We start from the raw sequence: 27,718 nt of genomic DNA on the forward strand, positions 1-27,718 counted from the left end.
AAAATTAAAACTCGACTTCATTCAGACAGGACGCAGTAAACGAGCTGGTAGGGAGATCAGAGGATCTTTGTGACATCTCTATTTTTACTGATTTATCTTATTAAACTTGCACCTCCAAGAGACAATTTCCTCTTTAAATATTTATCATATCCTGAATTAAAATTCTGTAAAAAGAAATGATGTTTTATGCCAATTCTCAGTTTTCTTTCAAGAATTTCTGCTTGTCACAATAGAAACGCCGTGATGATAATTATGTTTCTACTACCAACAACACAGCCTCCGATTAAACATGTAGACTCACTTCTCAGGATGTCCAGTCAGTGGTTTTTCATTGAGTTTATGAATGACATTGTTGTAATTAACGACACTTTTTCATATAAATTAGAGGAAGGTCAGTCAGGGTCCCAACTAAAGAGCTGTCACTTTAAATAAAGCAAAGGACTATAAATCCTGTATATGAAGGTAAATAATCAGGGAATGAGGCAATAGATGTTTTAGGTCCCTCTTGAAGTCAGCTCTGAGTTTTGGAGAAAGTTCAAACAAAATGTTCTGGGTTTTTTTAAGGAAACAGGTAGAAGTAGATGACTAAAGTCTCAAAGCTATAGGACTCATAACAGAAAACGTAAAACAAAAGAAATGAAGGCAAATCGGTACAGACAGGAATCCATGTTAGTGACTTAACTGTAAAAATAGAGTAAAATAAAAAGGAACAGCTATCAGGATGATAATGCATATTACCAGCAAGCAAAATAGCATTATGATTTATTTATTTAATTCTTTTGGGGGTGAAACCGGTCTGTCAATTACTGTGAGAAGAAATTATTTTTGTTCATAAAAAAACCAACTACCTTAAACGGGGTCCACAAAGTGCTAATTATACACATACGGTTATTTGATTCCATGGTTTTCATCAACAATAAGCAATTCCAATTTATTTGTTCTGAACAGAAAAGATGTTCTGCAAATAAAAGATATTTACATTTTGCTTAGTTATGTTTTACAAGAGTTTTTGCCTGTAAAATAAAAAAGTTTCCATCAATACTGAGTTAGTTTTGAGTAAAACATCTGACACCTACTCCAACAGTCGTGGTTACTTGCTTTCTAATAGATCTGGATGTAGAAGGTCCATATTCTTTCACCTCATACAGAGGATTAGTTGATCGTTCTTGGCTGCAAGCGTATTTTCAGATTGATGGGATTTCCATCTTAAATCAATTCTAAATAATATCCAGTAAAAAGAAGATTACGGACCGGCAAACGAAACAGAGGAGATTTCCGTAACAGACTGAAGTTTTAAATCCAAAGGCTGAAGACATCGTGTTATCCACTTTAAAGTTGATATACAGAGCTTGTTATCTAAGTGCTGCTATTTTTGTCTACATTTACTATAGAGCGACATGATGCTTCAGCTGCAGTGTTTAATCTCCTAATGAATAAATCCCTCTTCGTTTTATCTGTTTTGTGGTCTTTTCCAGCTTCTGTGGATATCCAACGCTTCACATAAATCCTTTTGATCCAGACAAAAACCCAGGTTGAGACTAGAGGACAAGCGAAACTATACATACAAACTGAATATGAGTTTTCTGCTGTTTTATCAGTACAAGCAGCTCCTTTACTGTCACATTGTCATTTTCCTCATAGCCATATTAAACATTGATTACAAGTATCCAGCGAACATCAATCTGTCTCTGATGAAAATTGCTGGAGGTAAGAATGATTGATGCGAGCGTTGTTCTATTTTTATTTGCTGGTTAAATGTAAAATCTCACACAATACGCCCACTCGTGCACGTTACCCTCAACTGAGACACTGCAGCTCCGAACACCAAGTGCTGCTCTCCTTGAGACCCTTTAAATCCCTGATGTGCCGATCCTGACGCGTTTGCATCTAAACTGCTTTGTACAGCTTGTGTGAGAAGAAGTGCTGGAACTGATACAGGACCGGCCTTAAGAGTTGCAAGATCTTTGCCCTGCAGGTTAAGTTTTATCCCTTTTTTCTAATTCGAGACAAAAACATCGGCCCCCAGGTCTTGCCAGGCTGAGGAACCACCAGAATGCCGAGCTTGTCGTGAGAACAGGACGGCGCGTCAGTCGGTGGACACAGGGACGGCTTGGCATCTAACCGTTTATGACCGGGGCGTGAAATAAAGGCAAAGTATTTTGACAGAGGCAAAGCAATCTCCTCCCACAGACTTTCAACTTCAGCACCAGGGAAGTCGTTCAGCACAGCCTCAACTACAGCACAGTTCTCCAAGCTTGACAGTGTGCAGGTTGAGTAGACGACAACACCCCCTGGACGCACTGCAGATATGGCAGACCTATAGGAGGAAGGCAAACAGTGCTTCTTTACATCACACCTTATCGATTTTACACAGTACAAAGCGTCCATCTGTTATGTTTTAGCTGCTTTGAAGCAGCAGCAGCAGCACACCTTGCAGGTAATTTCTATCTCTGCTCCTGGGCTTACCTTAAAAGCTGAGTCTGTAGCACAGGCAGCTTGGCTCTGTCTTCCAGCCTCTGTTGCCCCTGGTGTCTGCAGCTAGAATGCAGCCAGCTCCTGTCATTAGAACACGGAGCATCAACTAAAACCTGGGACACACACACAACAAGAAACATGGATAACTCAGGGTCATAGTGGTAGGAACGCTTCAAACAGAATAAAACAGGAGCAGAACATCAAAAAATGTTGAATAAACAGTTATCATCAGACCCAATAAAACAAAAAAACACTTTCTTTCTCAAATTACTCGATTCTTAGATATATTATGAGAGCAGAACATGGAGACTTTTTAAAACCCAGCAACAGAGAAGGAAGTAAGTCGATAGTCATAGTGCTGGTTCTGAGCTCGGAAAAGTTTGGAGGGTTGCATCAGAAAAGACCACGTGTGGATCACAAAGGAAGGAATTAGAGATGAAAGGCTGAAATGGTCTGGACATGTGCAGAAGAAGGGCAGAGGATCTGGTGGACAAAGGAGATTTAACATGGAGCTTGCTTGGAGGGAGAAAAAAGGAAGAAGAAAGGTAGCAGTGACAGAGGAGGACGGTAGGGACAGAGTGGATATTCTGCTGGGGCCACCTCTAAAGGAAGCAGCCAGAAAGGAGATGATAGCGACTTTTCAAACTTTTATGCCGTTGGCATAAAACTGTGAAGACTGCCACCCTTTAAAAGGTATAGATTCATCTGTTTCAGTTTAATAATGCCAAGAAAAACAATAAAATAACATCAAAGTCTGTTAAACATAGCTCAAAAAAGCTTTATGGAGATTTCATTTTCCAGCAGGACTTGGTACCAGCCCACACTGCCAATGGTACCAAAAGCTGGTTCTATGACCGTGGAGTGACTGATTGATTGGCCAGCAAACTGGCCTGACCTGAAGCCCAGAGAGAAGCTTTAGGGCATTGTCAGGAGGAAGATGAGAGACACCAGACTCAACAACGCAGGTGATCTGAAGGCCGCTATCAAAGCAACCTGGACTTCCATTACACCTCAGCAGAACCTTGGGCTGATCGCCTCCACTCCACGCAGCATTAAAGCAGAAATTCACGTTAAAGGAGCCCTGACCAAGTATTTAATGGACAGAAAGGATCACACTTTTCAGAAGCCTGGCATCTCTCTATAAAATAAAATTTTTACAGATCTAATGTAATTGTCTGAAGCACTGGATTTTGAGTTTTCATTACCTGAAAGCCAAATTACAAAAAATCAAAGCTTGGAATATACCCCTCTGTGTAATGAATCTGAATAAAACATTCCTGAAATCAGTAAAAAATACCTTAAGGTTTTTCACAATATTAAATGCAACTGTACAGCTTTCACTTTTCCAACACTTATACTTTAATATTAGTTTTTGGTTCTCTTTTCTGTTTATAACCCTTCAAGTTTAGTGCTGGAGCCGTTTTCTTTCTATCAATTAACTGAGTGCAACAGCTCCAAGGGTCTTTTTTGTAGAATTTATGACTTATGGTTGAGTGTTTAAATTCAAGATTGTTTTCTCAAAATAAACAGGGATTATACTATTAATCTATCATAATAGCTATATATAAGGCATGTCTTGCAAAGCATAACAAAATGCTAAATCCATATGTTTTATAATACACTTATAATGTAGTTTTTTTGATATTTTAAATTTACTTGTATTTGCATGTAATCCGAAATTATTCTGCTAATTATTTTTATATTTATTTTCATACTCAAGGTATTGTTTACACATATTAACATGCTTTAAAAACTATTTCCAAGAGCGAGGAGTCCATAAATTTAGCCAATGACGTTCAAATTTTCCCACAAATCTTACCTTGGATCTCATGTCTGTGGAAAAGTACATCAGTACAGTCTGTCACTTCTCCCTTTCAGACATCTAATAGTAAACCTTTTATTTCTCTGCTTTCCTTTGTTATGACTCGGTTCCATTATCAGCCACTTTTAGCCCTCTGATTCCTCCCAGCCATTGTCTGCCTCCTCTCCATTTCTGCTCTGCATAAATGCTTCTCTCCTTTTCTTCCTTTATTAGCTTCCGTTCAAAGAAAATAAAAGTGTATCACCCTAATTTTGTTGGATGCGGAGAGAAAATTCAGTTGTCAGTGGCCGCAGACCTATCAGGTGTTCTTTGCTCACCTTGTCATAAAAGCCGGCTTCGCTTTTCCCGAAGGAGCGCCCGTCCTGTGCCGACACCATCACTCTGCTGCTCAGGGAGGGAGGCAGAAAGGACTCCAGGGTTTTGGCCAGCCAGGCCCGTCTGTGAGGATCTGGCTCATTACAGCAGAGAAGAGCTACAGCGTAACACAGGCAGAATTACCGGTTGCTAGTGGTTAATAGGATAGGAAACAGGTTTATCATTACACAAGCTTGCTACACTTTTTTTTTTTGTGAAACACGTGTGCCTGGTCAAATAAAACACAGAAATGAGGATTTATCGCACTCGATTGGTAATGAATAAACGTTAAACAGGAGCAATTTGAACAACAAGCGCTTATTATTGTATAGGTAAATCACTGCAGACAGCAATGCGCCCATCTTTTTGTTTTATCACGTTCATCTCTTTTAATTGCGCCCGTGCTAATCCTTTTCCGTGATACACTGAAAGTCTTGTCACGACGATTTGTTTACCTGGAGTTGCACTTTGCATTATGGCGACAGCTTTGCCTCCGGGGGCCGAGCACAAATCCAAAACCGTGTCGCCGTCGCGCACTTGCAAAGCCAGCACTGGAAGAAGGGAGGCCGCGTTCAGGAGGTAGTACTGCTTCAGCTGGCCCGGCCGGTGAGCCTGGGAGGGAAATCTCAGGGGCCGCGGGTGGATGTAACATTGTAACGATGAACGAGGCAAACGGAGAGGAAGCTCCGACCGATGGGGCTGCCCCAACGGATGGGAGGTTATGCAGGGCAGGAGACGAAAGTCCTCAGGACGGCACTTGGAGGAACAGGGATGTGACAGAGTGTCTGTTCCTTTCTGATGCGTAGAATTAGACACAGTGGAGGCATCATTACGAGACAGCTCTGGGACATCTGCTTGCGGCAGCAATGATGAAAAGCCCCGAGAGAGAAGAATCTGTGCGATATCTGTCACGGAGCTGAAGCGGTTTAACATGACCCCATACTGCCACGAAGGAGGGTCCAGCAGCACTGCTCTGCAGGACAGAAGAGAGTCCCGGATGGACAGTTAGATCTACTGATGGGGTTAACTGGGAAATCACTCAAGATTAAATTCACCTTGCCGGTGCCCACAAATCCCCCAGTTCTTCACTGTACTGCTGGTCAAAATGCTCGAGGACTGCTGGACATGGATGTCTCTTGCTGTCACCCGTTTTTCTTATCTAAAGAGAAAAAATGCAAACGGTGAAAAAAGACAACATCTGCTATAACATTGGCACTCCAGATAAAGGCGTTCAAAAAATATGATCTGGTGGCCCCTATATACCCGTTTTTGCTACAATCCTCTACCAGGGAGCTTTGGAGATTGTTTCCCCTTACCATGCCCCCTTTTTGTGACTGCAAGATAAACTTGGAAGGCAAGTCCTCTTGTATTTGCCATTTTGATCAGTGTTTAACAGAAACGGGGCTGTGATGTCATACATGAGGTTACTAGATAGGGCAGTGTGTGGTGTTGTGGTATAGTGGACGCCTGTATATGGGGCTATTAGTGCCCGAACCACCCATCCAGAGTTTAAATCCTGACCTTGTGACCATTGCTGCGTGTCTAACCTCCTTCCTTCCTTCTCTGCCTGTTTCTTGTCAGACAGCTAAGATTAAATCTGTCAGTGCCACAAAATCCTTTAAAAAATGTTCCTGGACTCTCTGATTAGCTAGAGTTAAAACAGATTTTTTTTTTTTGTCTTCCTATGATTAATTAATGTGTCAGGGGTTGCATCACCACAGATTTTGTTATTTGAGTGTTTATTCATTTTTTCATGGATTTCAGTAATTATGGAGGGCACTGCGACTGCTCTGTTTTCTCCAACTTGCATTTATTTATGTTTAATAGTTATAGTCAAATTTGCACTTATATTTTACAGTTTTAATCAGAATTTTCTTTTCGTTGCCTGTTCTGTGCTATGCACTTCAAGATGATGCGTTTTTTTATAATGTTTACAGCTAAAAGCCAAAATAAACTCAATGCACTCTTGATATTCTGCGTTTATTGAACAGTTTACAAGGAAGATATAATTATTTAAGACTTGAAGCTCATACGTAAACGGATTTATCCGGGTTGAAAGATCTTAATGCGCCAGCGCCCCCTGCTGGATACTGAGGCTGAAAATGCAGAAATGATCTAAAGAGGTAAAACAGTTAAATGTACAATTCCTAGCTTGCGTCTTAAACTTTAAACCACACATGTAACTTAAAAAAGACCTGATATTAAATAAAGTCGGCTTACGTAACATGTGTTGATGCAAAGCCAGTCTATCGCTTTAAACTTTCGCTTTGTACACTAAGGAAAGAAAAAACATAGAGTTCGTCCATCCACGCGTGCCGGTTACCTTGTTCCTCTGAGCCCCACGCTGTTTATTTCGCTGCAGAGCGCCATCCGGACCTGTGCTGCAGGTAAACGGTGCCAGCCACTGCAGGTGCGTCGGCGTTGTCTCAAGTTCGACACATATTCTCCTCCACATAATGTAACGCCAATCGACTGAGTTATACGTGGCTTACGTGCATTGAATTTATAAAACAATCACTTTAAAACATTTTTTTTTTTAAATCATTCGCCACTGACCCCTGATGGGTACGTCTATTAAATCTGTCCCCCCTCGCTTTACAACATATACTATAGTTCCACCTCGGGAAGACCAAGCAGGTCATGTCTCCCTGCTATTACCTCTGTATATGTGTATACATGTATGTGTTTATGTATACACATGTAAAATGTATTAAACATTCATTTAAATGTCGTTTATTAATCCCCATGCCAATAAAACAAAATTCATTCACAATGTTCTATTGTCAGTATTGTGCTCCAGTACAATTATACTGCTTAAAAAAAAAACTATATATATATATATATATATATATATATATATATATATATATATATATATATATATATATATATATATATAGATAAGTAAAATGGAGTGGCAATGATTGTTGGATTTGCACCGACCAGTGTTATTTTATTGAAAAACTATGTGCAGTTGTATATGTTCAGATGTCTTCAATATACTATTTAAATAGTTTTCTTATGAGCCAGGCACTAAAAGACCTCTTGGCCATTTTGGTTTACAGTTAAACAATTTTGCTTCAGTCTCCAGTCTTAAGACATTAAACTTTTAAAATTGTATAATACATTTTGTTTAAAAGTGCCTTTTAGTGTACTCAAGGACACTCTACAGAACTAGCAGCAGAATAATAAAGATAAAAACAGCAAAGAATAAAAGTTAGTTAACCAGCAATCACAGAGAGTATGCACTTTTAAACAGAGTACAGGGTGTGGGTGTTGCGGATGTCTGGGGGGGGTCCAGAGTTTGGAATCAGACCGGGAGAAATCTCTGCTCCCCACAGTGCTGAGGTGGGCAAAGATGAACAGTGTGCTCATCCTTCCTTGGTAGAGGAGGATCTAAGGGTGTGGGAAAGAGTAGAGATGTGAAGAAGATCAGAAAGGTATTGGGGAGCGAGGTTGTGGATGGCCTTGAATGTGTAAAGAAGAATCTGGAATTATATTCTGAATCTAACCAGAAGGCAGTGGAGCTTCTGTAGGACAGAGATGCTGTGATAAAAGGAGGGGGCTTTGGTAATAATGTGTGCAGCTGAACTCTGAACCACTTTCAGCTCATGGAGGGATTTATATAGAAGGCCATAGAGAAGAGAGATACAGTAATCAATGCAAGAGGTGACGAGGCTATGGACCAGAATTGATGCAGAGTGAGGAGAAAGGGAGGGACGAAGGCAATTAATGGTGCATAGATGAAAATAGGCAGAACGGGTGAGGTTGATGTGAGAGTTAAAGAGTGCTATCGAGGATGACACCCAGACATTTAAAAGGGTAAAGCGGAGACTATAGAACCATCAAGTGAAAGAGAGAAACTGTCAGCTTTGGATAATATATATTTGTTTCCTACAAGGAGGATCTCAGTTTTATCACTGGTCCATTTAAGGAAATTGAAAGAAAGTAAGATTTTATTTCAGATAGGCAGGGGGGTAAGGGAAGGGGGTGAGTGTGGAACTTGGCTTACATGAAAGATAGTCTGGCATCACCCACTTAACATTGAATATGGATTTAAAACTAAAGGCAGAGCAATGTAAACAATAACACTGGATATTTTTTTTTTTTTTTCAAATACACTGAAATGATTTCCATGGCTGCCTGGTATCTCCCATCCTAAAATAGCTCAAGTGTCCAAGATGGACAGCTGCTCAGTATATTGTTCTGGATTCTGGCAATGTTTATTTCACTGTAACATCCAGAGGAGAGTAATGACTAGTTACATTTACTTGTACCTTTCTGAAAAAAACTGCGCTGCACTTTTTACTGGAGTTTCATTAAGAAGTACTGCGACTCTTTCTTGGGTATAATTTCTGGCTACGCTACCCACCATAACTTCATTAAATTAAATAAGACTTGTTTTAACCAAAAAAATGCACCAGTGACACATCCTCAGTTTATGTTAAAGTGAGATTTCCACATGTACACAAGCTTTGTTGTTAGTTTTTATCTGCAGAGCTCATTGAGCCACTTGGAGGGACAGTGAACATACAATTAAAAAGATTATGGACAAACTTTACATTTTTCCAACTTACTGTATATCCATTGACTATTGTAAATACTGGTTTCATGAGTTTTATTTAAAAAAAAAAATTCTTTTAGGGGTTTTTTGTGCATGAATTTGATCCTTTGTAATAGTTATTTTTGTATTATTTACTTCAGTCTTTAAGAATACCAGAATGGTAAATCGTTTTAAAATATTAAACCAGTTACAATTACTCAGTACTTGAGTGGCCTTCTTACCAAATACTTAAGTCTTACATGAGTAAAGTAGTGCTACTCTTAAGTAACATTTTTGGCCACTTTACACACCTCAAATAACACAAATATACTGAAACCTGAATTTATGTTGTTCTGCTGTCAAGTAAACACACACTGATAATGAGCGGAATCAAAATATGCACTGTTGGAAAATAAGAGGTGGTGCTGTATATTTGATGTTCAAGAACCACTTTTCTTCATGACAAACGACACAAAAAACAGCAGATGAAGAATTAAGTGTTTTACTTCCATTACAGGCTGCAAGATTGTTAAACCCTTCAATACACAGTAGTTCAGACCCATCATGAGTTTAGCAGAGGTCCCCAACATCAGATTAACTATCTTCCAAGAAACACTGATAAGATTTAAACACAATGAGCTGAAATCATCCTTCTTTTCCAACTGCTTACTCTTGTTAACATGATGTGTCCTTGTACAGTAAGGGCCAAGGCGTTTACATGGCAAAAAGAATGAGGAATGCAACCATCAGACAGAAGAGACCCATAGCTTCAGACAGGGCAAAGCCCAAGATGGCATAAGAGAACAGCTGCTGCTTCAGAGACGGGTTCCTGTTGAGAAAAAAAAAAAAAGGGAGCAAATGTAATGAAACTACCAAAGTAAGAACAGTTTAGAAAATCTTCTCTTTAAGATCCATTTTTCTTGACCCCTAAAGAGCTGCTAAATGATAATGGTATAAATAGGTCTATGCTTCCTGTTTTGGCAAGACTGTACAACGACAGATGTAAATCTTAACGATTTGTGTTACTGAATCTCTTTCCTTCAAAAGATTGATCCTGTGTTTGTAACTAGAAAGTGGATACTAAGTACTAAAGCATCTGTCCATAGCATATGAACATTTATATTTATTAAGCTTTTACTGTCACTGAAGCATCCTGTCCTCACACACACCATTTAAAATAAGAAACGCTAAATAAGTTTGAACTACAATCATAATCTCAATAGCAAATGTTATCTGGCTCAGAGAACTATGGGGGACAAAACGGGTTTTAAAAAGCTCAGCAGCTGCAGTAAGCAGAGACGTCCTCAGGTCATACCTGGCATATCCAATAATAAGACTGCCGAACACGGTTCCTATACCGGCTCCAGACCCAGCCACGCCGACGGTGGCAGCTCCTGCTCCAATGAACTTTGCGGCTGTGTCAACATCGCGGCTCACGGCGCTGGTCTGGAACCCCCGCAGCGCCACCAGCTGCTGGGCGGCTGCAGTAGGTGCCAGCAGTGAAGCGGTCTACAAACGAATGATTCAAACACAGAACAAAAAGTACATTTAAACACAAATGGAGGCTTTTGATTCAGTAAAAATATAAATAACCACCAACTCAACAAAAACTCCTACTACAGAGATTGGACATGCTGTTGTTCAGCTTCTCATTTAAGTTCTGGTGGGGGATTAAAGTCAATTTACCACTTTTAGTTCTCCAGCATATAAAATAATTCAGACTGGAAACCTGTTTATTCTGCAAGGTGATTGTCCTAACTTGATAAAAGTTAGGTTTGATAAAAGTAAATGAAGGTCAAAGCAGGGCAAAGATCTAAAATGTAAGACTTTATTATTCAGGCTTGTAGCATTTTTCAGCAAAATAGAATGGATGCATTTTGCCTGCCTCTGCTATTAAACCCAAACCACAGACGAAGTTTCTCTTTTCATGTTGGTTTTGTGATGCCATGCTACAGACTATTGGTGCTGATGCAGAGGTGGCATTTGTTTTAACGGAAGGATTTTGTGTTACACAACCTGAAAAAAAGACAAACTCAAAATATTTCAGGTTACTCCTAAATAGGAGACGTTTAAGGTAAGATATTCTTCATTTCTCCATCGCCTCACATCCGACGACGTGATCAGGTGGCCCGGTAGTTTGTTAAAGTCAAACCTCTGCCTTTGTACTAAATCATTCATCACCAAATCTTTTTGTCGAGTTACTCCAGTTGCATCTAAAACAAAAGATTAAATAAGCTGTGAGGCCTTAATGCCCAGATGATCGGTGCCACAGGACTGCCCTCACCTCTGCTTTCCTGCTGTCTGAGACGACTGCTGCAGAGAGTGGTCTGTAAATTACCCGGGATCCAGCACGGACCTGAGGGGAGGGGGAGGAATAGAGGGGATAAAAAAAAAAAAGCAGAGACGTTAAATTCAAGTTTACACAGAGTGAAAGAGTTGTCTGAGGCTTATAGAATTAGGCCTGATGAATGTTTAAGGGAAATATGAATCATATATCTTTATTTATAAAAAAACAGACAAGCAATGAATGTTAGAAGACAAAATAAGACATTGACTAGAACCATATCATTCAGGCTTCATCACTAAGGTTAAAATTACATAAAAAAAACCTAATTTTCTAATTCAAATAAGGATAAAATAAGTGCTTATTAAATCCTACCCACATCTTCATCCTGTATACAAATCATAGCTATACAATCTACAAGAAATTATATAGGATAGTATTAGATTCTCACCAATTTTAAAGATTTTTTTACTCCATTTTTAAAGATGGAGCTCAATGTGTCAATTTTTTTTTTCTACATTTGTCTTAACATGTAAGGCTGATCCTAAACCAATGAGTCAGCAGTCAAGTCTGTGAAGTCCCTGAGAATAAATAATAACAAAAAAAAAAAAAAAAAATTCACAACTGTCACAATCTATAAATGTTGATCCACTTGAACTTCAGTATAATTTCACTAATACGCTTTGTCAGGGGTTTAGATTTTTAATTTACAGCTTTATGCTTCGTCTTTAGTAACTTAAAAACTATTTTATATAGTTCCTTTTAATAGAAAAGCCCGACTGGGGACTGGGTCTGCAAATGAGCTGCCTGGTGACCAGAGGACATTATGTAAAAATGATCAAACTGAGTTTTTTCCCCCATTTTCATTTCTAAATCCATCTTATAAGCAGAAACAAAATGTTTTCTCGTATAATTTAAGGTTTGATTCATTCTAAGAAGAGATAAATTGGTGCTTAAAACAGCAACACCGACCAAAGGTTACTTTGAAGTAACTGTCCTACAACAAGGTCTGTAATTTAATTGGGCCTCCTCTTAATATGCGTCACACTTTTATTTGGATTGTATGCTTATGTTAGCCTGAGCTCAAACCACGGTTCTCCGTGTGGCTGCAGCAGACAGGTGGGGGTTTGTCCTTGCAGGTGCGAGCGCAGCTGACTTTAGCGGAGGGTCAAAGACAGCTCGGTGACAGTGTGTTAGCATCGTTAGCTTCCCGTGTAGCCTCTGACCGGTCTGTCCTCCCACAGACGGCACCCAACACAGCGGCTCCCGGTCCCGCAGCGAAAAGACGCATTTTAATCGCTCGTAACTTTGATCCGTCGCCATTCATTCGCGCGGACTCACCAGAGAGGGCGTGGAGACGAACTTAGCACAGGCGTACATCGCGATGGGTCGTCTGGGTCGGATCAGGCGGAGCAGCAGGCAAATGTCTGCGGGGAAGAAATAAAGAAGCAAACAAACAAAAATAAGCAGGTGGATGAAACAAAAAAAAAGGGCGTACAGATTGAATCAAGGGGCCAGTCTTGTTCGGTGGATAAAAAGGCTAGTCATTATGGCTTCAGCTGACACGCAAAAAGGTCAAGAGCGGCTGCAAAGACCGCACTGCGACGCAGAGAGAAAGACGGCTGGCGATGAAGAAGAAGAAGCGTTGCTGCAGATGTTAAAGCTACAAAATACCGAACAAGAGGCTCTTAAAAGTCATTGAAACTCAATAGCTCCCGGAGGAGGTTAGCACTCACCGGTCTGTTGTAGAGGTCGAACAAACCAGAGGTAGACGCATGCGCTGTTTTTGACTTGTCTCGTGAGTTCTCGGTAGAGAATGGGCACGAAGAGCTCACCTCTGCCCCCCAGCAGGACGGCTGTGAAATTACACCACCTGGTTCCCATAAATGTCCGGAATCAAACATTTCATACGGAGGACAGCTTTGCCAGGGGCAGGGCCTAATTAACCTAATGGCAGGCCCTCACAATAAAACCTTCCCCATTTAATGCATCACCAACTGTGATGACGGCAGTAAACTATCAGTGTCAAATATTTAAATGATTTAATAAACCAACCAATAAGACAGAAACGCAAAGAAAACCATAAACACTTTAAAATAGAAGTTTTTTCTCCACATACCCTGAGATCTATTTACAAGATTATATGTATGTGCAAAGACACACGTACACACCCTTTAAACACCACAGCTACAGTGATATGGGCTGAATACCAGATATCACAGATTTATTTTTTTCACGGGACTAGCGGCTCTTTCATCAAAAGTAGACTGACAGGAAAGGGTGGCTGAGAAAGGGGGACGATATGCAGCAAAGAACCGCAGACCAGAGTCGAACCTGGGTCAGCTGGGTCGAGGACGAAGGCCTCTGTACATGGGCTGTGTGTGCTACCCCTGTGCCACCAGCACATCAATTGGTTCATTTTTACAAGAGTTGCAGTATATTCTAGGTAAAGGAACAGACAAATGTATAATTTTTAAATCATTGCATTGCTAAAACTTTTAAAAACCAAAATAGGGTGCTGAAAATCAATAAATATAGCACTCTTACCTTTTTAGATTTTTCCCACTTTAAATCCAAACCATGAAGGATGCATGTTTAGCTGACATCAGTAGGAGGGTCCAGACTCTTTGTTGCTACATGTCTGGTCACGGTCAGTTTGTTGTTTTTTGTTTTCGACACAATCCCGATTTTGTGTGAAATTCAGTTCCCCTGAAATAACCTGTCCTCTTGCAGTCAAGAGACCACAGTTGAAAAGCTGGAAAGGCTGATTCTACTGCAGATTTGTTAATGAAATAACATAATGTCTTCCACTCATCAGACACAATTATTTGTCTACATTTGAAGCTCTTCCTTACTAAAGCTACACAAAGGAGCATAATATTTCAACCCGCCTGTTGTCTCTCTAAAACAATCTGTTCAACCTGGATCTAGAACAGAGGTCGATCAGGTCTTATTGTTTTGGGTTGTTTTCTCCCACCAATTTTGACTATTTCCATAAATTTGGAAACTAGAATGTTCTTAGTTTGAAAGTTCTCCCTGTGAATGCGTGGGTTCTCTCCGGGTACTCCAGCTTCCTCCCACAGTCCAAAAACATTTTAGGTTAATTGGCCTCTCTAAATTAGGTTAATTGGCCTGTGTGAATGGTTGTTTGTCCTGTTTGTCTCTGTGTTTCCCTGTGATGAGCCAGTGCCTCTCGCTCATTGACAGCTGGAGATAGGCACCAGCACCCCTCGCGACCCCAAAAGGGATACGTGTGTTGGAAAATGGATGGATGGAGGTGGAAAACTGATCTTTTGAGAAAGTTGGAATTGTCGTGTCCAGTAACTGAGCTTGCAGTGGTTTGTATCAGTGATAAAGTACAAGTGTTAGCAAGACTGAATGCGTGTTGGGTGAAACTGTTGTTCGAGTGAACAAGACTCAAGTTGGAGAGGCTGGCCCCCTAACGCTGTAGGCCCATGAGCTGCCCAGGTAAGCCCATGCATTAAAGCGGCTCTGGCCAGGGGCCATGGGTGTTACACCGTTTTCTGAGATTCATCATATTCCGTGGCTCTAATCCTTTATAATACTAAGTTTAATTAATAAAGGAATAATAGTAGACGGTTGTGCAGCTGTGGCTTAACTTGTTTATAATGATAGAAATGATCTGCAGACGAGCTTATTTTAATTAACTGTCATAAAGTATAGTTGGGTTTTTAAAACCAAGCCAACTTTGGTCAGACATGACTAATATTTACCATCCAAGGGGTTTTAAAGCACTGTTCAAGCAGAGCGACGATGGCGCTCTTACACGTTAAGAGATGTACATGGAATACATATTAAATCAGCGCACTAGAAGCACTATGTTTGTTCTGGTGGAGGCACAGAATAGGATGGGATACAGAAAATGGTGTAACATTGTCATGGCATAATGTTCACTTATTCTTGTCAGCCATTTTCAGTTCATGAGAGAGTGATTCAGGCGAATCCTCTGGGTGCGTGTGGGTGCGACGCATTGCACATCCTCGTTCACCTGGCTACTTCGTTGAGTCTCCATCGTAATCAATGGATTAGAGCCTTCAAACAAAAGACGTGTTCAGTAGTTCTCCCACTGGTGTCATTTCAGCTTGTCGCCAGAGGGGGCAGACGTCTGCAATAATCCTGGAACCATATGCTCCATTAACTGTCCTGCTTTCTTTGTATTTACTCTGAACCTTCAACAATTAAAAAAGGTTTGTTGACATGTATTTTATGACAAACCAAAATTACTCTTTCTGGGTATGTGTACTTACATGGTGCACTATAATTTAGTTGTGAAAAATGACACGATTCAATAAATCCAGCCAGTAGCAATTAAGCAAGAGCGGACTAAAACTAAAAAAAATTTACATGGACAATGTTACTTGATCATATTTCTCTCCATGCCCCCCCCCCCTCTCTCTCTATGTTTAAATAAAAGCTAAATAGCTAAATAAAAGCTAAGTAAAAGCGTGGAGAGGAGTGGCCAGCGTGTTCTGCGGTGCACAAATGTCTTGTTTTGTTTTCAATGGGACAGCAATCCTAAACCAACGTCCATTGATTACAGTTGTCAAAGTTGTCTAAAAGCCTTTCTAAATTTAAATTAAGAAATTGTGTTTCTTTTTCAGGTATTATCCATTCAGATGTTGAATCTGACAATGTTTTGCAAAGTGTGCTTCAGATAAAAAAAATATGAAAAAAAAAGAAACACAGAAAAGTGCAGTAGAATAAGAAGTGAATTGGATTTTAAACTATTCTTTAAAAATGTCCAAACTTTTTTTTTCTTTTTTTTTTTAACCTGAGCGCAAAGACAAATAAATTAGCAACGCAGAACTCTGAACAAATAACAGGAAATATTTTCATCTAAAAATTCTGGTCACCTGAAAAAGCTATTGTTGCACAGCTTTTTTTCAGTTCAGGAAGAGGACAAAAACAGTAAAATGCCTCTGTGTTCCCTCTGTAGATTATTGATGTGAATCACAATCCTAAAATTAAAAACCTCCTCTGGCTTGTATGACTACTTGAAATCTTCATCAGCCACGTTTAATCATTGTGTTGATGATAATAGATCATCAGCACAATGATGATGTAATAGATGTGCAGTGTAATGCTATACAGTGAATTTCCACCACAAAGTCCCTTGGAGACCCCACTCCAGCCCCACCCTGGCGTTAAGACCCCAGAGACTGTAACACCACTAAGCAAGAGGCAACCACCTCATCTTCCTCCTCCTCCACATTCATGGCTGGATGAATGCTGAAGTTTTCTATTATCTTCTCTTATTTGTTGCTTTCTTCACAGTAGGAAAAAGGATATTCAAAGATGTAGGCGTGTTCTATAAAGGAAATGGTGCTAACTCTCAAGCTATTTTAATTCCAGGTTGAGGCAACAAAACATGATTCATTCCAACACATTACTTAATTTGATCACACACATACTGCTGTTTTCAAACCTTTATTTCGGTCAATGGTGACAATTTTCCACTTTGCACGCAACGGAAACACATCATTTAAGATGAGAATATTACATTGCGCCCATAAAGAAAATGTTTGATACGGAAATGCGAGATTAATGAATAGTTTGTTTAATATCTGTTTAAATGTCGCTATTTAAGGAGAACTGAAACTCAGATTTAAAAATAATAATTCTTGGCCCCATAAATAAACCAGCACTTGTAAACTGCACCAAAGGAAACGAGCGTAACTATAGATAGATAGATAGATAGATAGATAGATAGATAGATAGATAGATAGATAGATAGATAGATAGATAGATAGATAGATAGATAGATAGATAGATAGATAGATAGATAGATAGATAGATAGATAGATAGATAGATAGATAGATAGATAGATAGATAGATAGATAGATAGATAGATAGATAGATAGATAGATAGATAGATAGATAGATAGATAGATAGATAGATAGATAGATAGATAGATAGATAGATAGATAGATAGATGCCATGCCATAGGCTTACCACAAGATGGCAGCAATAGACTATACCTTGAACTCTAAAGAGGCGTGATCATGGATAGACAAGCATTTCTCTGTCTAAGGGTGTGATAGTGAGAGAAGACCCCCACGTTTCAGCCATGCAGAATATGCACCAAATGCACTCAGCATCGTTATATTCAGATTATGCCGCCTAAATTCAGACACTTTGATTCCAGGCATGGAGCAGCACAATTAAACCGTTCTTGCTCTCCTTGTGAGGTCAGACGAGACCATTTTGAAAGACATCACAACTACAGATCGTGCGACAGCAGCGTTTCTTTCATTTTTTGAAATAGGTGGTGCATGGGGATGAATGACAATTGGCTGGCATACGTGTGGAGAATTTTCATGTGGTTAAAATCTGTCGGAGGTTTCTGAATGTATTATCACAACGTCAATATTTTTGGATATGCACGTTTTTGTGTGTGTGTGTTTTACGCTCGATTTTGAGAGTGATACAAGGCGAGTTACAAAGATCTCTTTTAATGGAGCAGAAACCTCGCCATATTCGATACAAAATAACGCGCCTTAGTAACCTCCACTCTGATTTGGCTGTGGAGATTGAAATTCCTCAGCAGTTTCACAAAAATATATACATATATATTTCGTCCACATTGTGCTTTAGGGTGTGATGTGCAGCTTACACGTTGCGGACATCCAAACGACATAGAAGAAGAAAAACTAATTTGTGTTGTATTTTTGATACCAAAATGTGCAAGAAATCCCGTTTCAAGTGGGCTTCCCCTCTTCAAAAATTCATCTCTGGCCGCCCCCTCAACCGTGAGCTCCATTTGGAGCTGCGGAAGGGAGATTCCTCAGCCTTTCCAGTCATACACCCCCTCCCCTGCGTGATGTTACCGTTACGCACCACCACAATAAACGGAGACGTGACTCTCCGGGGCGAATCCCCGCCGACGTCACTCCTGTCAGATATAAAAAGGCTGAGCAGCGGCTGTGATCAGACTCAAGCAAAACCGCCTTTTTGACCGCAGCGACTTTCTAAAAGCAAGGATTACAGGATAGCTTTCGTTGGATTTATTTATCGGCCCCGAGTAAGTTTCTTTTTTTTCATATTTAAAGAAAACGTGAAACTTTTTTTGTTTTACTATTCGACGTGATAGCAGACAATAATGTGTTCAGATCAGCTGTTCTTATTTTATAGCATGACCTTTTTAATTGCCCTAGTCATACAAATCTATTATTTGCATATCCAGTGTGTTAAGCGTTGTTTCTGTGTATGCAATTCGACCAAAAAAACGCATATTCACGCATGGCGCATCTACCCACAGACCCTCGACATCCTCACAATGACTTTGAACAAGGGTGACAAATTGCGAAACATGGACAAGAGGAGAGGGAGCGTTCCGTTCCCCATGAACCTTCCCAACCTGCACAGGAGAAGCATGCCCGTGGATGACCGGGACCTGCGCGCAACGACGCCGCAGACGGGACAGACCGACGAGCTCTCCAACCTCCTGCGCTGCACGTCCTACTCCCCGAGCGAGGAGCACCGGGGCAGCTGTGCCTCGGACTCCTCCGACTCGGTGATCTCCACCGGCAGCGAGACGGACTCCCAGGTGTACAAGGTGGTCCTCCTCGGGGAGCAGGGGGTCGGCAAGTCCAGCCTGGCGCGCGTCTTTGGAGGGCTTGAGGATGTCGGTCACGACTGCGATGAAGCAGGTAAATGGTGATGCTGACGATGAGTCATCAGCCCACATTCATATATATATACACACGTTTACTGAAGATCTTCATTGATACAACGTTATACTGGGATATTTTTGGGGTGTAAAATATTGGGAATAATAAAACTGCTGAAGTAGAAAAAACGAAATGAGTGTAAAGATAGAGAGATAGGTCTCTTAATTATGTATTTGCACTGAAATTGTGCTTTGCTATTAAAACATGCGGATGGAGTGATTTATATATTCTATACTCGGTTAGAAACACACAACTAACAGCATGTTTAAAATATATATATAATATAGCAGAACATTCTCACAGGCGTAGGACAAACATTTTCCTTGAATCCTGATAGAGCTGAGAAAAATGTTAGAAAAAAAGTAGTAACATAGATGACAAAAAGGGTTGCTCTCCTGGCAGAATGTAACACAATATTTGTTCCCCCCAGGAAACACCTATGACAGATCTATTGTTGTGGACGAAGAGGAAGCTTCTATTTTGCTCTATGACATCTGGCAGCAGGTAAGCATTATATATATTATTAATGCAATGGGTGTTTTTCCCCCCATTGATGGATATCTCATTTTTAAAGACTTGCCAAGCCTCACGATAGTATCTGTTTCTCTCTTCTGTAGGATAACAGTCAGTGGCTTAAAGAGCAGTGCATGAGGATGGGAGACGCCTACATCATCGTGTACTCAGTGACAGACAAGTCGAGCTTCGAGAAGGCATCAGAGCTCCGCATCCAGCTGCGCCGGGCCAGGCAGTCAGAGAACATTCCCATAATCCTTGTTGGCAACAAAAGTGACCTGGTGCGGTCCAGAGAGGTGTCGGTCGATGGTGAGTTAGTGCAGTTAATCAATAAGACGAACATGAGAAACAGCCAAAATGAACACGAGAACCAGAGACCTAATGTGCGTCTCTTTTCCCCCCCCATGTGCTTTGGATTGCAGAGGGACGCGCCTGTGCTGTGGTGTTTGACTGCAAGTTCATTGAGACGTCCGCATCGCTTCACCACAACGTGCATGCCTTGTTCGAGGGCATCGTCAGGCAGATCCGTTTGCGGAAGGACAGCAAGGAGGAAAACGCGCGACGCATGGCCAACTGCAGGCGCAGGGAGAGCATCAGCAAGAAGGCCAAACGCTTTCTGGGTCGCATGGTCGCGCGCAAAAACAAGAAGATGGCCTTCAGGCAGAAGTCCAAGTCGTGCCACGACCTCACGGTTCTCTGAGCAGCACATGGGACAGACAGACAGACTGCTTTTTTTTTCTTCTGTTTTTCTTCTATTTTTTTTTTCTTTAGCCTCTGAAGACCAGATCCTGTGTGTGTTTTAACACCAATCCTAAAGGACTAATAGAGCTGTACAGAATATATTTTTGTTGTTTTTAACGCACAAACCAAAAGCTAAGACAGGCTGTAATTTGCAAGAGAAACAACAACAAAAAAAAGACTGGTAATGTAAAATGATATCATGATAATGATAATATCTTCTAAAGCTTTGCAAACATTTTACTTTTCAGTCTGCCTTAAACATTTTGCCATCACGTAGGGATACTTTTGTCTGAAAGATCTGACATGATATTTCTAATAAGGTGCAAAGATCGTCTTGCTATTGGGAAGTTGTGCGCCGTTGTGGGAGGAGGGTTGATGTATATACCATAAGTAGGCATAGTGCTGAATGCGACAAACATCTCATCATTATCAAGGTCATGTGGGGGTTTCTAATATTTACTTGAATGTCGGTGCGCAGGTTCGTGCCTTGGCCAAGTTAATGAAGACTACTCAAAGCTTGGGCAAAAAAACTCTTTTATTCTGTGTTGTTCCATGACATTGAATTCAGGTTGTGAATGTATGAGTAAAGCAATAAGTTGGTCATGTGAGCCTTGACATTGTTTGAAAATTCTTTGTTTACATTGATTTTCAATAAAATTTTCAATAAAAAAAAAAAAAAACTGTTTCCTTCCCCCTCTCATTATTCCCCCTGGCAACTTAATACTCAGAAAGGGACTAAGAAGAAGTAAATTGTGTGGGTGAGTTAGCCACTCATGAATATTTATTTGATCCAATCAGTGGAACGGAACCACTCCGGGTATCCGCTTTAAAGGAAGGAAATAAGGTAGTTAGGCGTGTGTTTTTTCTCTCTCTCAGACCGTTAAACATTAACCCACCAAAAAGAGTGCGAGTGTACAAATTTTCCACCCAATTCAAAGTTCTCTCACAGCTCTTAGAGTTAGGTAGCGCAAGCATCATCTGGAGAAGGTAGGATGGTCGTCATTACTTTGGATGCATGCATGCCTTTAAGATAAATGTAATAGCTGTGATCATTTTATTTGTATCGTCATCATTTTGTGTTTCACGGTCAGTTTTTATTTTTATTTTTCTGATCGATGTTCCATCCTGGAGTAGGAGACTTTTTCTGGCACGCCCTTTGAGATTGCTGAGAGCTACGTCCATCAGACATTAGCACATAGCTGGATTATTCTTTGAATTCAGTTTAAGTTTAACAGGTACAAGTTGTTGCTCCAAACTCAAACATGTCTTTGTTGGTCTTCTGCCCTGTGAGCTGCAGTGGTTGATCCAGTGTTGTTATGTTTCTGGGGCGTTGGTTTCAAAAGAATACCACAGGGATAAATCAGCAACAAAGACGGTGCTTGTGTTGATCATTGGCAGGTTTAAAAAAAAAAAAAACGGTGAGTGTGCCACATTTACAGGAACAGATGGATGACAGGAAAGCCACGGCAATGCTCCTCGCAGCACTTTTAGTAAGTTTCATGTTATTCCTCCTTGTTTTTATGCATATGCCTTATTGCGGTTGTTTGTCTAAGAAACTAAATAGGTGAAAAACTGTGGTAATCATTAGTAAGACACTTATTATGCTGTTTTTCGTAGCTTGCAACGCTTCAGACATTAGTGCCATGCTCAGGGGCAAGTGTCAAAATAGGTGTTCCTGAAAACTACGATGGCATTTTCCCATGGTATCTAACTAAGGTAAGCCCCCACAGTTTACTTGAAATAAAACAAATATTCACTGTTCACAAAGCCAAAACAAAAAAGCATCAGGTAATAAAAACGGAACTGAGAAATGAACCCCCAAACCTGTCCTTTGTGAATGAAGATGAGCTTGTATGGAAGACATTAAAAAAAAAAGTACCATAGAAAAAGCTGCCTGTATTGCAAGCTAGAATACACATTTTAATAATCTCCCATCCTTTTTTCTGTTAACACTTTTACCATTGCGTGATGAAAGACCTCTGTTGCTCGACTGAAAGGAGATGAAGGTAGATAGTGAGTCAAAACAGCATCAGGCCCTTTTTATTACAACCCATTTTTTTCTGCACTCAAGGTTGAAGATGCACGAACACGCTGACGTCATGGCTCTTCTATAATTGGCATGTTCACAGTGCTTCTCTGGCGTCTGACCCGCCCTCTGCTTTTAGTCCAGCTTGGAGGCAGGTGGGGTGTTTTATCCATCTGTGTCACTCAGATGTCCTCTGGATTGCGTGGCATCATGAGTGTATGGCTCATTGATCGGCTTTACAGTGATGTCAATACATCCTGCGCAAATATATATCCATTTTGCTTTTTTCGCCAGACTGTCATAAACATGACATGCTCTATGCTTTTTCTTTTTTTTTGGAGGATAACAACCCTGCTTTGTGTTATAAATGGATTGGACAGAATAATTGCCTCAGATTTGCTCAAGGTAAAAAATCTTTTCATGCAGCTCCATTCGTCACCGAGCGGCCCACTCGTCTGTTCGCCTATTTAGACGTCTTGCATGATTCACTTAGCAAACCTTACGCTACAGCACTGCTGAGGTCCTTCTTTACAAATCATAAAGGGTTCTGTGAATAAACACTTTCAGGGCTGATTTATTTTTCGCTTTGACCTTCCCTCAGTTTTCCACACTAGCTTTGTCATGGTCAGGGTTGCACGAGGCTGGACAGTATCCAAGAAAAGAGGCAGAGGCAGATCCTGCACAGGTCACCAGTCCATCGCAGGGTTAACGGGGACAGACGCACGCTTTCCATTTTGGAATCATCTCAAAATCTTTTGCTGCCCCCCAAAATACTCATATCCATTTGACTTTTCTATGTTTTGTCACATTACCGGTACAAACATTTCTGTACTGTTTATTTATTTATTTATTTTTTTTGCGATAGTCCAGCACAAAGTAGCATACAGAATGTGAGACTGTAACAGCAGTATTAGTTTTAACGACAAATGTTTTTTTTTCTGTTTTTTAATACATTTTTATCAATACAAAGCATGCCAAAATTATGTATACCATTCTTAATAATCAATGGAGAAATATTAAATGGCATTACAGCAATCAAAACAGCAATCTGCATGTTTTTACTGGTTTTTGTTATTATCATTAAACCCTTACTTATGCCAGTTTAATAATGATTGCAATGAAAACAGTTGAAAATCAAAAAAAAAAAGAGAAAAGAAAAAACATTTATCCTTGATGATGGGTCTTCCAAGTCTTTGAGGTCGGAGAGCCTCCTTGCCATCACACTAATCTTTAACTCTCTCCACAGGTTCTCTTCCTGATTCAAATTGATCCTCCTAAAATGTTAACATTACATATATCATAAATATAACAAGGGTATGAATAATTGTTGGCTTGTGGTGTTTAACTGTACAAACAAAAAGCTGTGTATTTCACGGCTGTAAAAAAAACCATGGTAGTGCCAGCTTCACGTTATGAGCATTTATTTAACAAGGACAGGGAAGCTGGTAAGCGTTGAAGTTGAAATTGTTGGAGCTAAATACAGAACAATTCTGGAGGAAAATTTGTTAAAGGCTGCAACACACCTAAGACTGGGGAGGATGTTCACGTTCCAGCAGAGTAACACGCCTAAACACACAGCCAGAGCTGCAATGAAATAGCTCGGGTAAAATTGTATTTGTGTATATAGTGCTGTTGGAGTGCAGGGCTGCAATAACAACTGCCGTTTACAGAGGCTGGTTTTCCAATATGACAAAACTTAAATTATTTTATTAAAATGGACAAACCAGCATGTCCAGACATGCAAAGCTGGAAGAGACACAATCTAAAATCTGAACAAAATGCCAAACATTCTCCATCCTTCCTTCCTGTTCTCAATTCTGCACCACTTGGTTTTGATCCATAGCACAAAATCCAAATAAAATCCATTAAAGTTTGTGGATGCATTGCAATAAAATGTGAAAAAGGTCAAGATGTATGAACGGTGTTAAAAAGGTACTGCACTTGACATTTGTAAGGTAAATCCAAGCACAACAAAAACGATACGGACTATTTAAAACAATCATTGAACACTCATGCTGTCAATTGTGCTCGGAGGAATTAATGATTTTAAAGCACGTTTTGAGGAAAAAAATGAGCATTCTGTTCCAATTAGTAGTTCCACAATTGTTACACAGAAAATGGAGAAGAAAGGGTGACGGTCCCTGTGACGAATAAAATGTGGATGGTTTGCACTGAAATCAACAATGTAATGGTTCAAGTCTTAAAATTATTTACATGGTGAATTTATCTAAATATAGTAATAATTTCATTAGCATAATGATATCTGTTTTGCTTTTGTGTCATCTTGCTTATGCGTCTTAAGCAGCAGTACAAACTATTTTGAGTCTTTTGTTTTTCCTTTTTGCACAGCTTCACAACCTGCCAAGTAATTACACTGACCTGGTGTTAACTGGAGACGATGAGGGGATATTTGGAGTAGACGCCCAGTTTTTGTACGCAATAAAACCGCTGGACAGAGAGAAACAGCCATCCTACTCTTTGCAGGTTATACACTGCATTATGTCATATTTCAGTTTCCCATATATTGCTAATTTTAGATATATCAATTTCAAATTCAAGATATGTGAAATGAAGTTGCTTGGCATATCTACATCAAATCACATTCATCTTATGTTCGGTGTTGCATAAAGATTTTAAATCTCTGCTTGGATTGTGAGTAATTGTCAGTGATGTTCAAACACAACACACCGAGTCAGGGTTCTGGCGTCTGTACTGCAGGTGTCCTTCAGACCATCGGACGCCGCTCAGAACATCAGATCGTCGTCTCATCGACAGAGCTTCACCGTGGAAGTGTGTGTCATTGACAAGAACGACAATGTGCCCACCTTCATAGAGGAGAGCATGAGAGGCAGCGTACAGCTTGGGCTTCTCAAAGGTACAAGAATGTTAAGGTCTTCCATGGCCATTTATTTCTCTCCACTGGAAATTTGCTTGTCCAAATGTGTTAAATATGATGAAGGAAATATCCCCAACAATTTCTTCTTTTTATTTGTATGTACTTTTTCAGAGAGGGAACTAAGACACACAAGAGCAATGGAATCAAAAAATAACATATGCATTATACCAATGTAAAAAATATAAAATATTTTTTTCTGTACAGTAAATATTGTACTTAAGGAATTCCTTAATAAGGCTGCAGAGTTGATTCTAAATCTTTTCATCGCATTAAAGCTTTGTTAGCGCTTTGTCATAGGACCTGACCTGCACATTAACTTTTATTTTTAAAAAGTAAATGTATTCAATCATAATGCAAAAAAGATATTCCTTCATCCCCACTGTAAAGATGTATATATAGTAAACAACTGTATGTAGGATGTTTTGTTGTTTGCAATAATAATGAACAGCACCCGTCTCTCTGTCATGCTTCATCTTTCTCTGTTGTCTTTGCATCCTCTGTGTGCATCAGGGATCCCCTTCATGCAGGTGGAGGCGCTCGATCGCGATGACCGTGACACGGCTCATGCTGAGCTGCGGTTCAGCCTGATGGAGCAAACGCCCAGGATTCCCTCCAGTCAAATGTTTTTCATTGACTCCATTACAGGAGAGGTTTCCCTCACTGAGGAGGGTCAGTTGGTGTACTAGCATAACATAACATCACATCACTTAAAGCAGGGGTCACCAACATGGTGCCCGCGGGCACCATGTAGCCCCCCAGGACCACATGTTGTGCCCATGAGCCTGTTCTAAAAAAAAGCACAATCCACCAATGAGCTGCATCTAAATGTTTGTTTTATTCCGTTACTCCTCCTGTTTATTCTCCTTTGCATTTATATAGATTTAAAAATGACAATATCTATAACAAAACATGAAAAGTATGTTTATTTTACATAAATTTAAGATGAACTCTGAATCTTCTAGTGTAAAGGTCAGTACTGGTAGCACTGGTAGCAGTCGGTGACCCCTGACTTAAAGTATGACTGGTATAATAATGGTAATGACAAGGATGGAAGTAATAGCAACAATATGAACATTATACAAGTCAGAATGCCAGGAAGTAAAACAGATGCATATTTCTCACAATAAATAATTATACTGTAAGAAGTTTTTTTTTTAGAAATGTACCACATAAGGGTGTAAGAAAATCCGAGAAGAACATGGGACAACAAGGCAAAAGGGTCTGCAGTCAATGTAATCAATTGGATGTCTTTATATCAAACATTTCAATCCCTGCAAAACTGAAACCACAGGCAAAAAAACTGGTGGGGACCCCCCCCCCCCCCCCCCCCCCCCCCCCCCCCAGCCACCCACCCACCTACTCACCCAACCTAACCTGGCAGGATAAATGGCAAGGTGGCCCCCAACCCACCGCAAAAAAATATTCCTTACAGGAAACTTACAGAAAGGCGAAAGCAAAGCAAGAAAGAAAAAAATGGCTAAATCATTGATCGGATATTTGACAATTCTGATTCCGATGGTAATAATTACCCTATGGTGATAAACAGCTTTTTGAGTGAATACAAATTATTTTTACTATAAACATGATTCTTAAAATTAATTTGGCCGTGCTATTTCATCCAGGTAAATTACCAAATATAGAGTACACTGAATGCATTATGCTGTAGGTTTTTTTGCAGCTGTGCATTTAACTATTCTTTTGACACCAACCAACCAAAAACAAAACAGAAAATCGCTCTTGAGAAATCTCTCTGTGCTCCCTCAAAACTGAGAGGGAATTCCTTTCATTGTGACAACCATACTTTCACAACACCTTCTATACCCCCTCATATTTTTACTGCAGCCACATTTCTATATGGTGACTGTATCTCACAATGAGATTTCAGTAAATGGGCCACATGAATTACACTTAATATGCTTTTAAACCACTTTTGTGTTGAATCTTATTATTATTGCATCCATTGAATTGTCATGAAAATATAATTGTGCTCATCCACCTACTTGCACTGAGGTTTGTACTGAACAGAATATAAGCTGTGGGGCCTAGAGACTCTTTGCATTTTGCCGAAGCAAGTCATTTAAAATTGGTCTCAAAAGTGAGCTTTCTTCCTTTCTAACAAATAAATCTCTGCACACCATTAGCCACGCATTGAGGTTATTTTCTGAAAAGGAAATAACTTTAACACCTCTACAGAAGCCTACTAGAAGATATGTGACACTAGGTTTTTTTGTAGGAGCTTCAAATATAAAGAACACCATAATCCTTTAAAAATCAAGGCTACTTTATTGTTTGTGAACAGGCACATTTTTAGTGCGGACTCGCAGTGAATTCCCACGTGCTCGTTTCTATTTCTGCTGCTCTCGTCTTTCCC

General features: G+C 40.0%; 4 protein-coding genes across 5 annotated transcripts in view; 2 read left to right on the plus strand and 2 right to left on the minus strand.

Moving 5' to 3' along the window:
* Positions 1–904: 904 nt before the first annotated feature.
* nsun3 (NOP2/Sun RNA methyltransferase 3) lies at positions 905–7,170 on the minus strand. The gene is made up of 6 exons (XM_012850804.3): positions 6,975–7,170; positions 5,707–5,810; positions 5,107–5,624; positions 4,615–4,769; positions 2,467–2,588; positions 905–2,317 (listed from the first exon to the last, which is right to left on the minus strand). The coding sequence occupies exons 1-6, from the start codon at positions 7,104–7,106 to the stop codon at positions 1,984–1,986; spliced, it is 1,365 nt and encodes a 454-aa protein (XP_012706258.2). The 5' UTR covers positions 7,107–7,170; the 3' UTR covers positions 905–1,983.
* Positions 7,171–9,682: 2,512 nt separating this feature from the next.
* LOC105916347 (ATP synthase F(0) complex subunit C3, mitochondrial) lies at positions 9,683–13,350 on the minus strand. The gene is made up of 5 exons (XM_012850803.3): positions 13,215–13,350; positions 12,820–12,905; positions 11,479–11,550; positions 10,510–10,703; positions 9,683–10,023 (listed from the first exon to the last, which is right to left on the minus strand). Exons 2-5 carry the CDS (start codon positions 12,856–12,858, stop codon positions 9,909–9,911), a joined length of 420 nt encoding a protein of 139 aa, XP_012706257.1. The 5' UTR covers positions 12,859–12,905; positions 13,215–13,350; the 3' UTR covers positions 9,683–9,908.
* Positions 13,351–18,384: 5,034 nt separating this feature from the next.
* rrad (Ras-related associated with diabetes) lies at positions 18,385–21,109 on the plus strand. The gene is made up of 5 exons (XM_012850802.3): positions 18,385–18,522; positions 18,760–19,150; positions 19,602–19,675; positions 19,789–19,993; positions 20,107–21,109. Exons 2-5 carry the CDS (start codon positions 18,778–18,780, stop codon positions 20,382–20,384), a joined length of 930 nt encoding a protein of 309 aa, XP_012706256.2. The 5' UTR covers positions 18,385–18,522; positions 18,760–18,777; the 3' UTR covers positions 20,385–21,109.
* A 698-nt stretch (positions 21,110–21,807) lies between these two features.
* Positions 21,808–27,718, plus strand: part of cdh16 (cadherin 16, KSP-cadherin) — a 35,988-nt gene continuing 30,077 nt past the window's right edge. The window contains exons 1-5 of one of the 2 annotated variants that reach the window (XM_012850801.3): positions 21,808–21,915; positions 22,043–22,141; positions 24,801–24,935; positions 25,170–25,326; positions 25,858–26,016. In XM_012850801.3, the coding sequence (XP_012706255.2) occupies positions 21,871–21,915; positions 22,043–22,141; positions 24,801–24,935; positions 25,170–25,326; positions 25,858–26,016 (595 nt within the window). In that variant the 5' untranslated portion in view covers positions 21,808–21,870. Of the gene's footprint in view, positions 21,916–22,042; positions 22,142–22,619; positions 22,857–24,800; positions 24,936–25,169; positions 25,327–25,857; positions 26,017–27,718 lie in introns of those variants that run through there. The other variant, XM_036136155.1, reaches the window with a different exon arrangement.

This window comes from Fundulus heteroclitus, chromosome 4 (genome assembly GCF_011125445.2).
Source record: "Fundulus heteroclitus isolate FHET01 chromosome 4, MU-UCD_Fhet_4.1, whole genome shotgun sequence".
Taxonomy (NCBI): domain Eukaryota; kingdom Metazoa; phylum Chordata; class Actinopteri; order Cyprinodontiformes; family Fundulidae; genus Fundulus; species Fundulus heteroclitus.

Bases quoted from the DNA above. Each gene is read 5' to 3' on its own strand.
- nsun3 (XM_012850804.3), bottom strand. From the start codon at position 7,106: ATGTGGAGGAGAATATGTGTCGAACTTGAGACAACGCCGACGCACCTG. The intron at 5,625-5,706 runs GTGAATTTAATC...TCTGTCCTGCAG, and splicing joins GATTTGTGGGCACCGGCAAG to AGCAGTGCTGCTGGACCCTC. The intron at 2,589-4,614 runs GTGAGCAAAGAA...TGTGTGTCCCAG, and splicing joins AAGCCGGCTTTTATGACAAG to GTTTTAGTTGATGCTCCGTG.
- LOC105916347 (XM_012850803.3), bottom strand. From the start codon at position 12,858: ATGTACGCCTGTGCTAAGTTCGTCTCCACGCCCTCTCTG. The intron at 10,704-11,478 runs GTGAGGGCAGTC...ATTCGTTTGTAG, and splicing joins CAGACAGCAGGAAAGCAGAG to ACCGCTTCACTGCTGGCACC. The intron at 10,024-10,509 runs GTATGACCTGAG...TTTTCTCAACAG, and splicing joins CTTATTATTGGATATGCCAG to GAACCCGTCTCTGAAGCAGC.
- rrad (XM_012850802.3), top strand. From the start codon at position 18,778: ATGACTTTGAACAAGGGTGACAAATTGCGAAACATGGACAAGAGGAGA. The intron at 19,151-19,601 runs GTAAATGGTGAT...TGTTCCCCCCAG, and splicing joins TCACGACTGCGATGAAGCAG to GAAACACCTATGACAGATCT. The intron at 19,676-19,788 runs GTAAGCATTATA...TCTCTTCTGTAG, and splicing joins TCTATGACATCTGGCAGCAG to GATAACAGTCAGTGGCTTAA.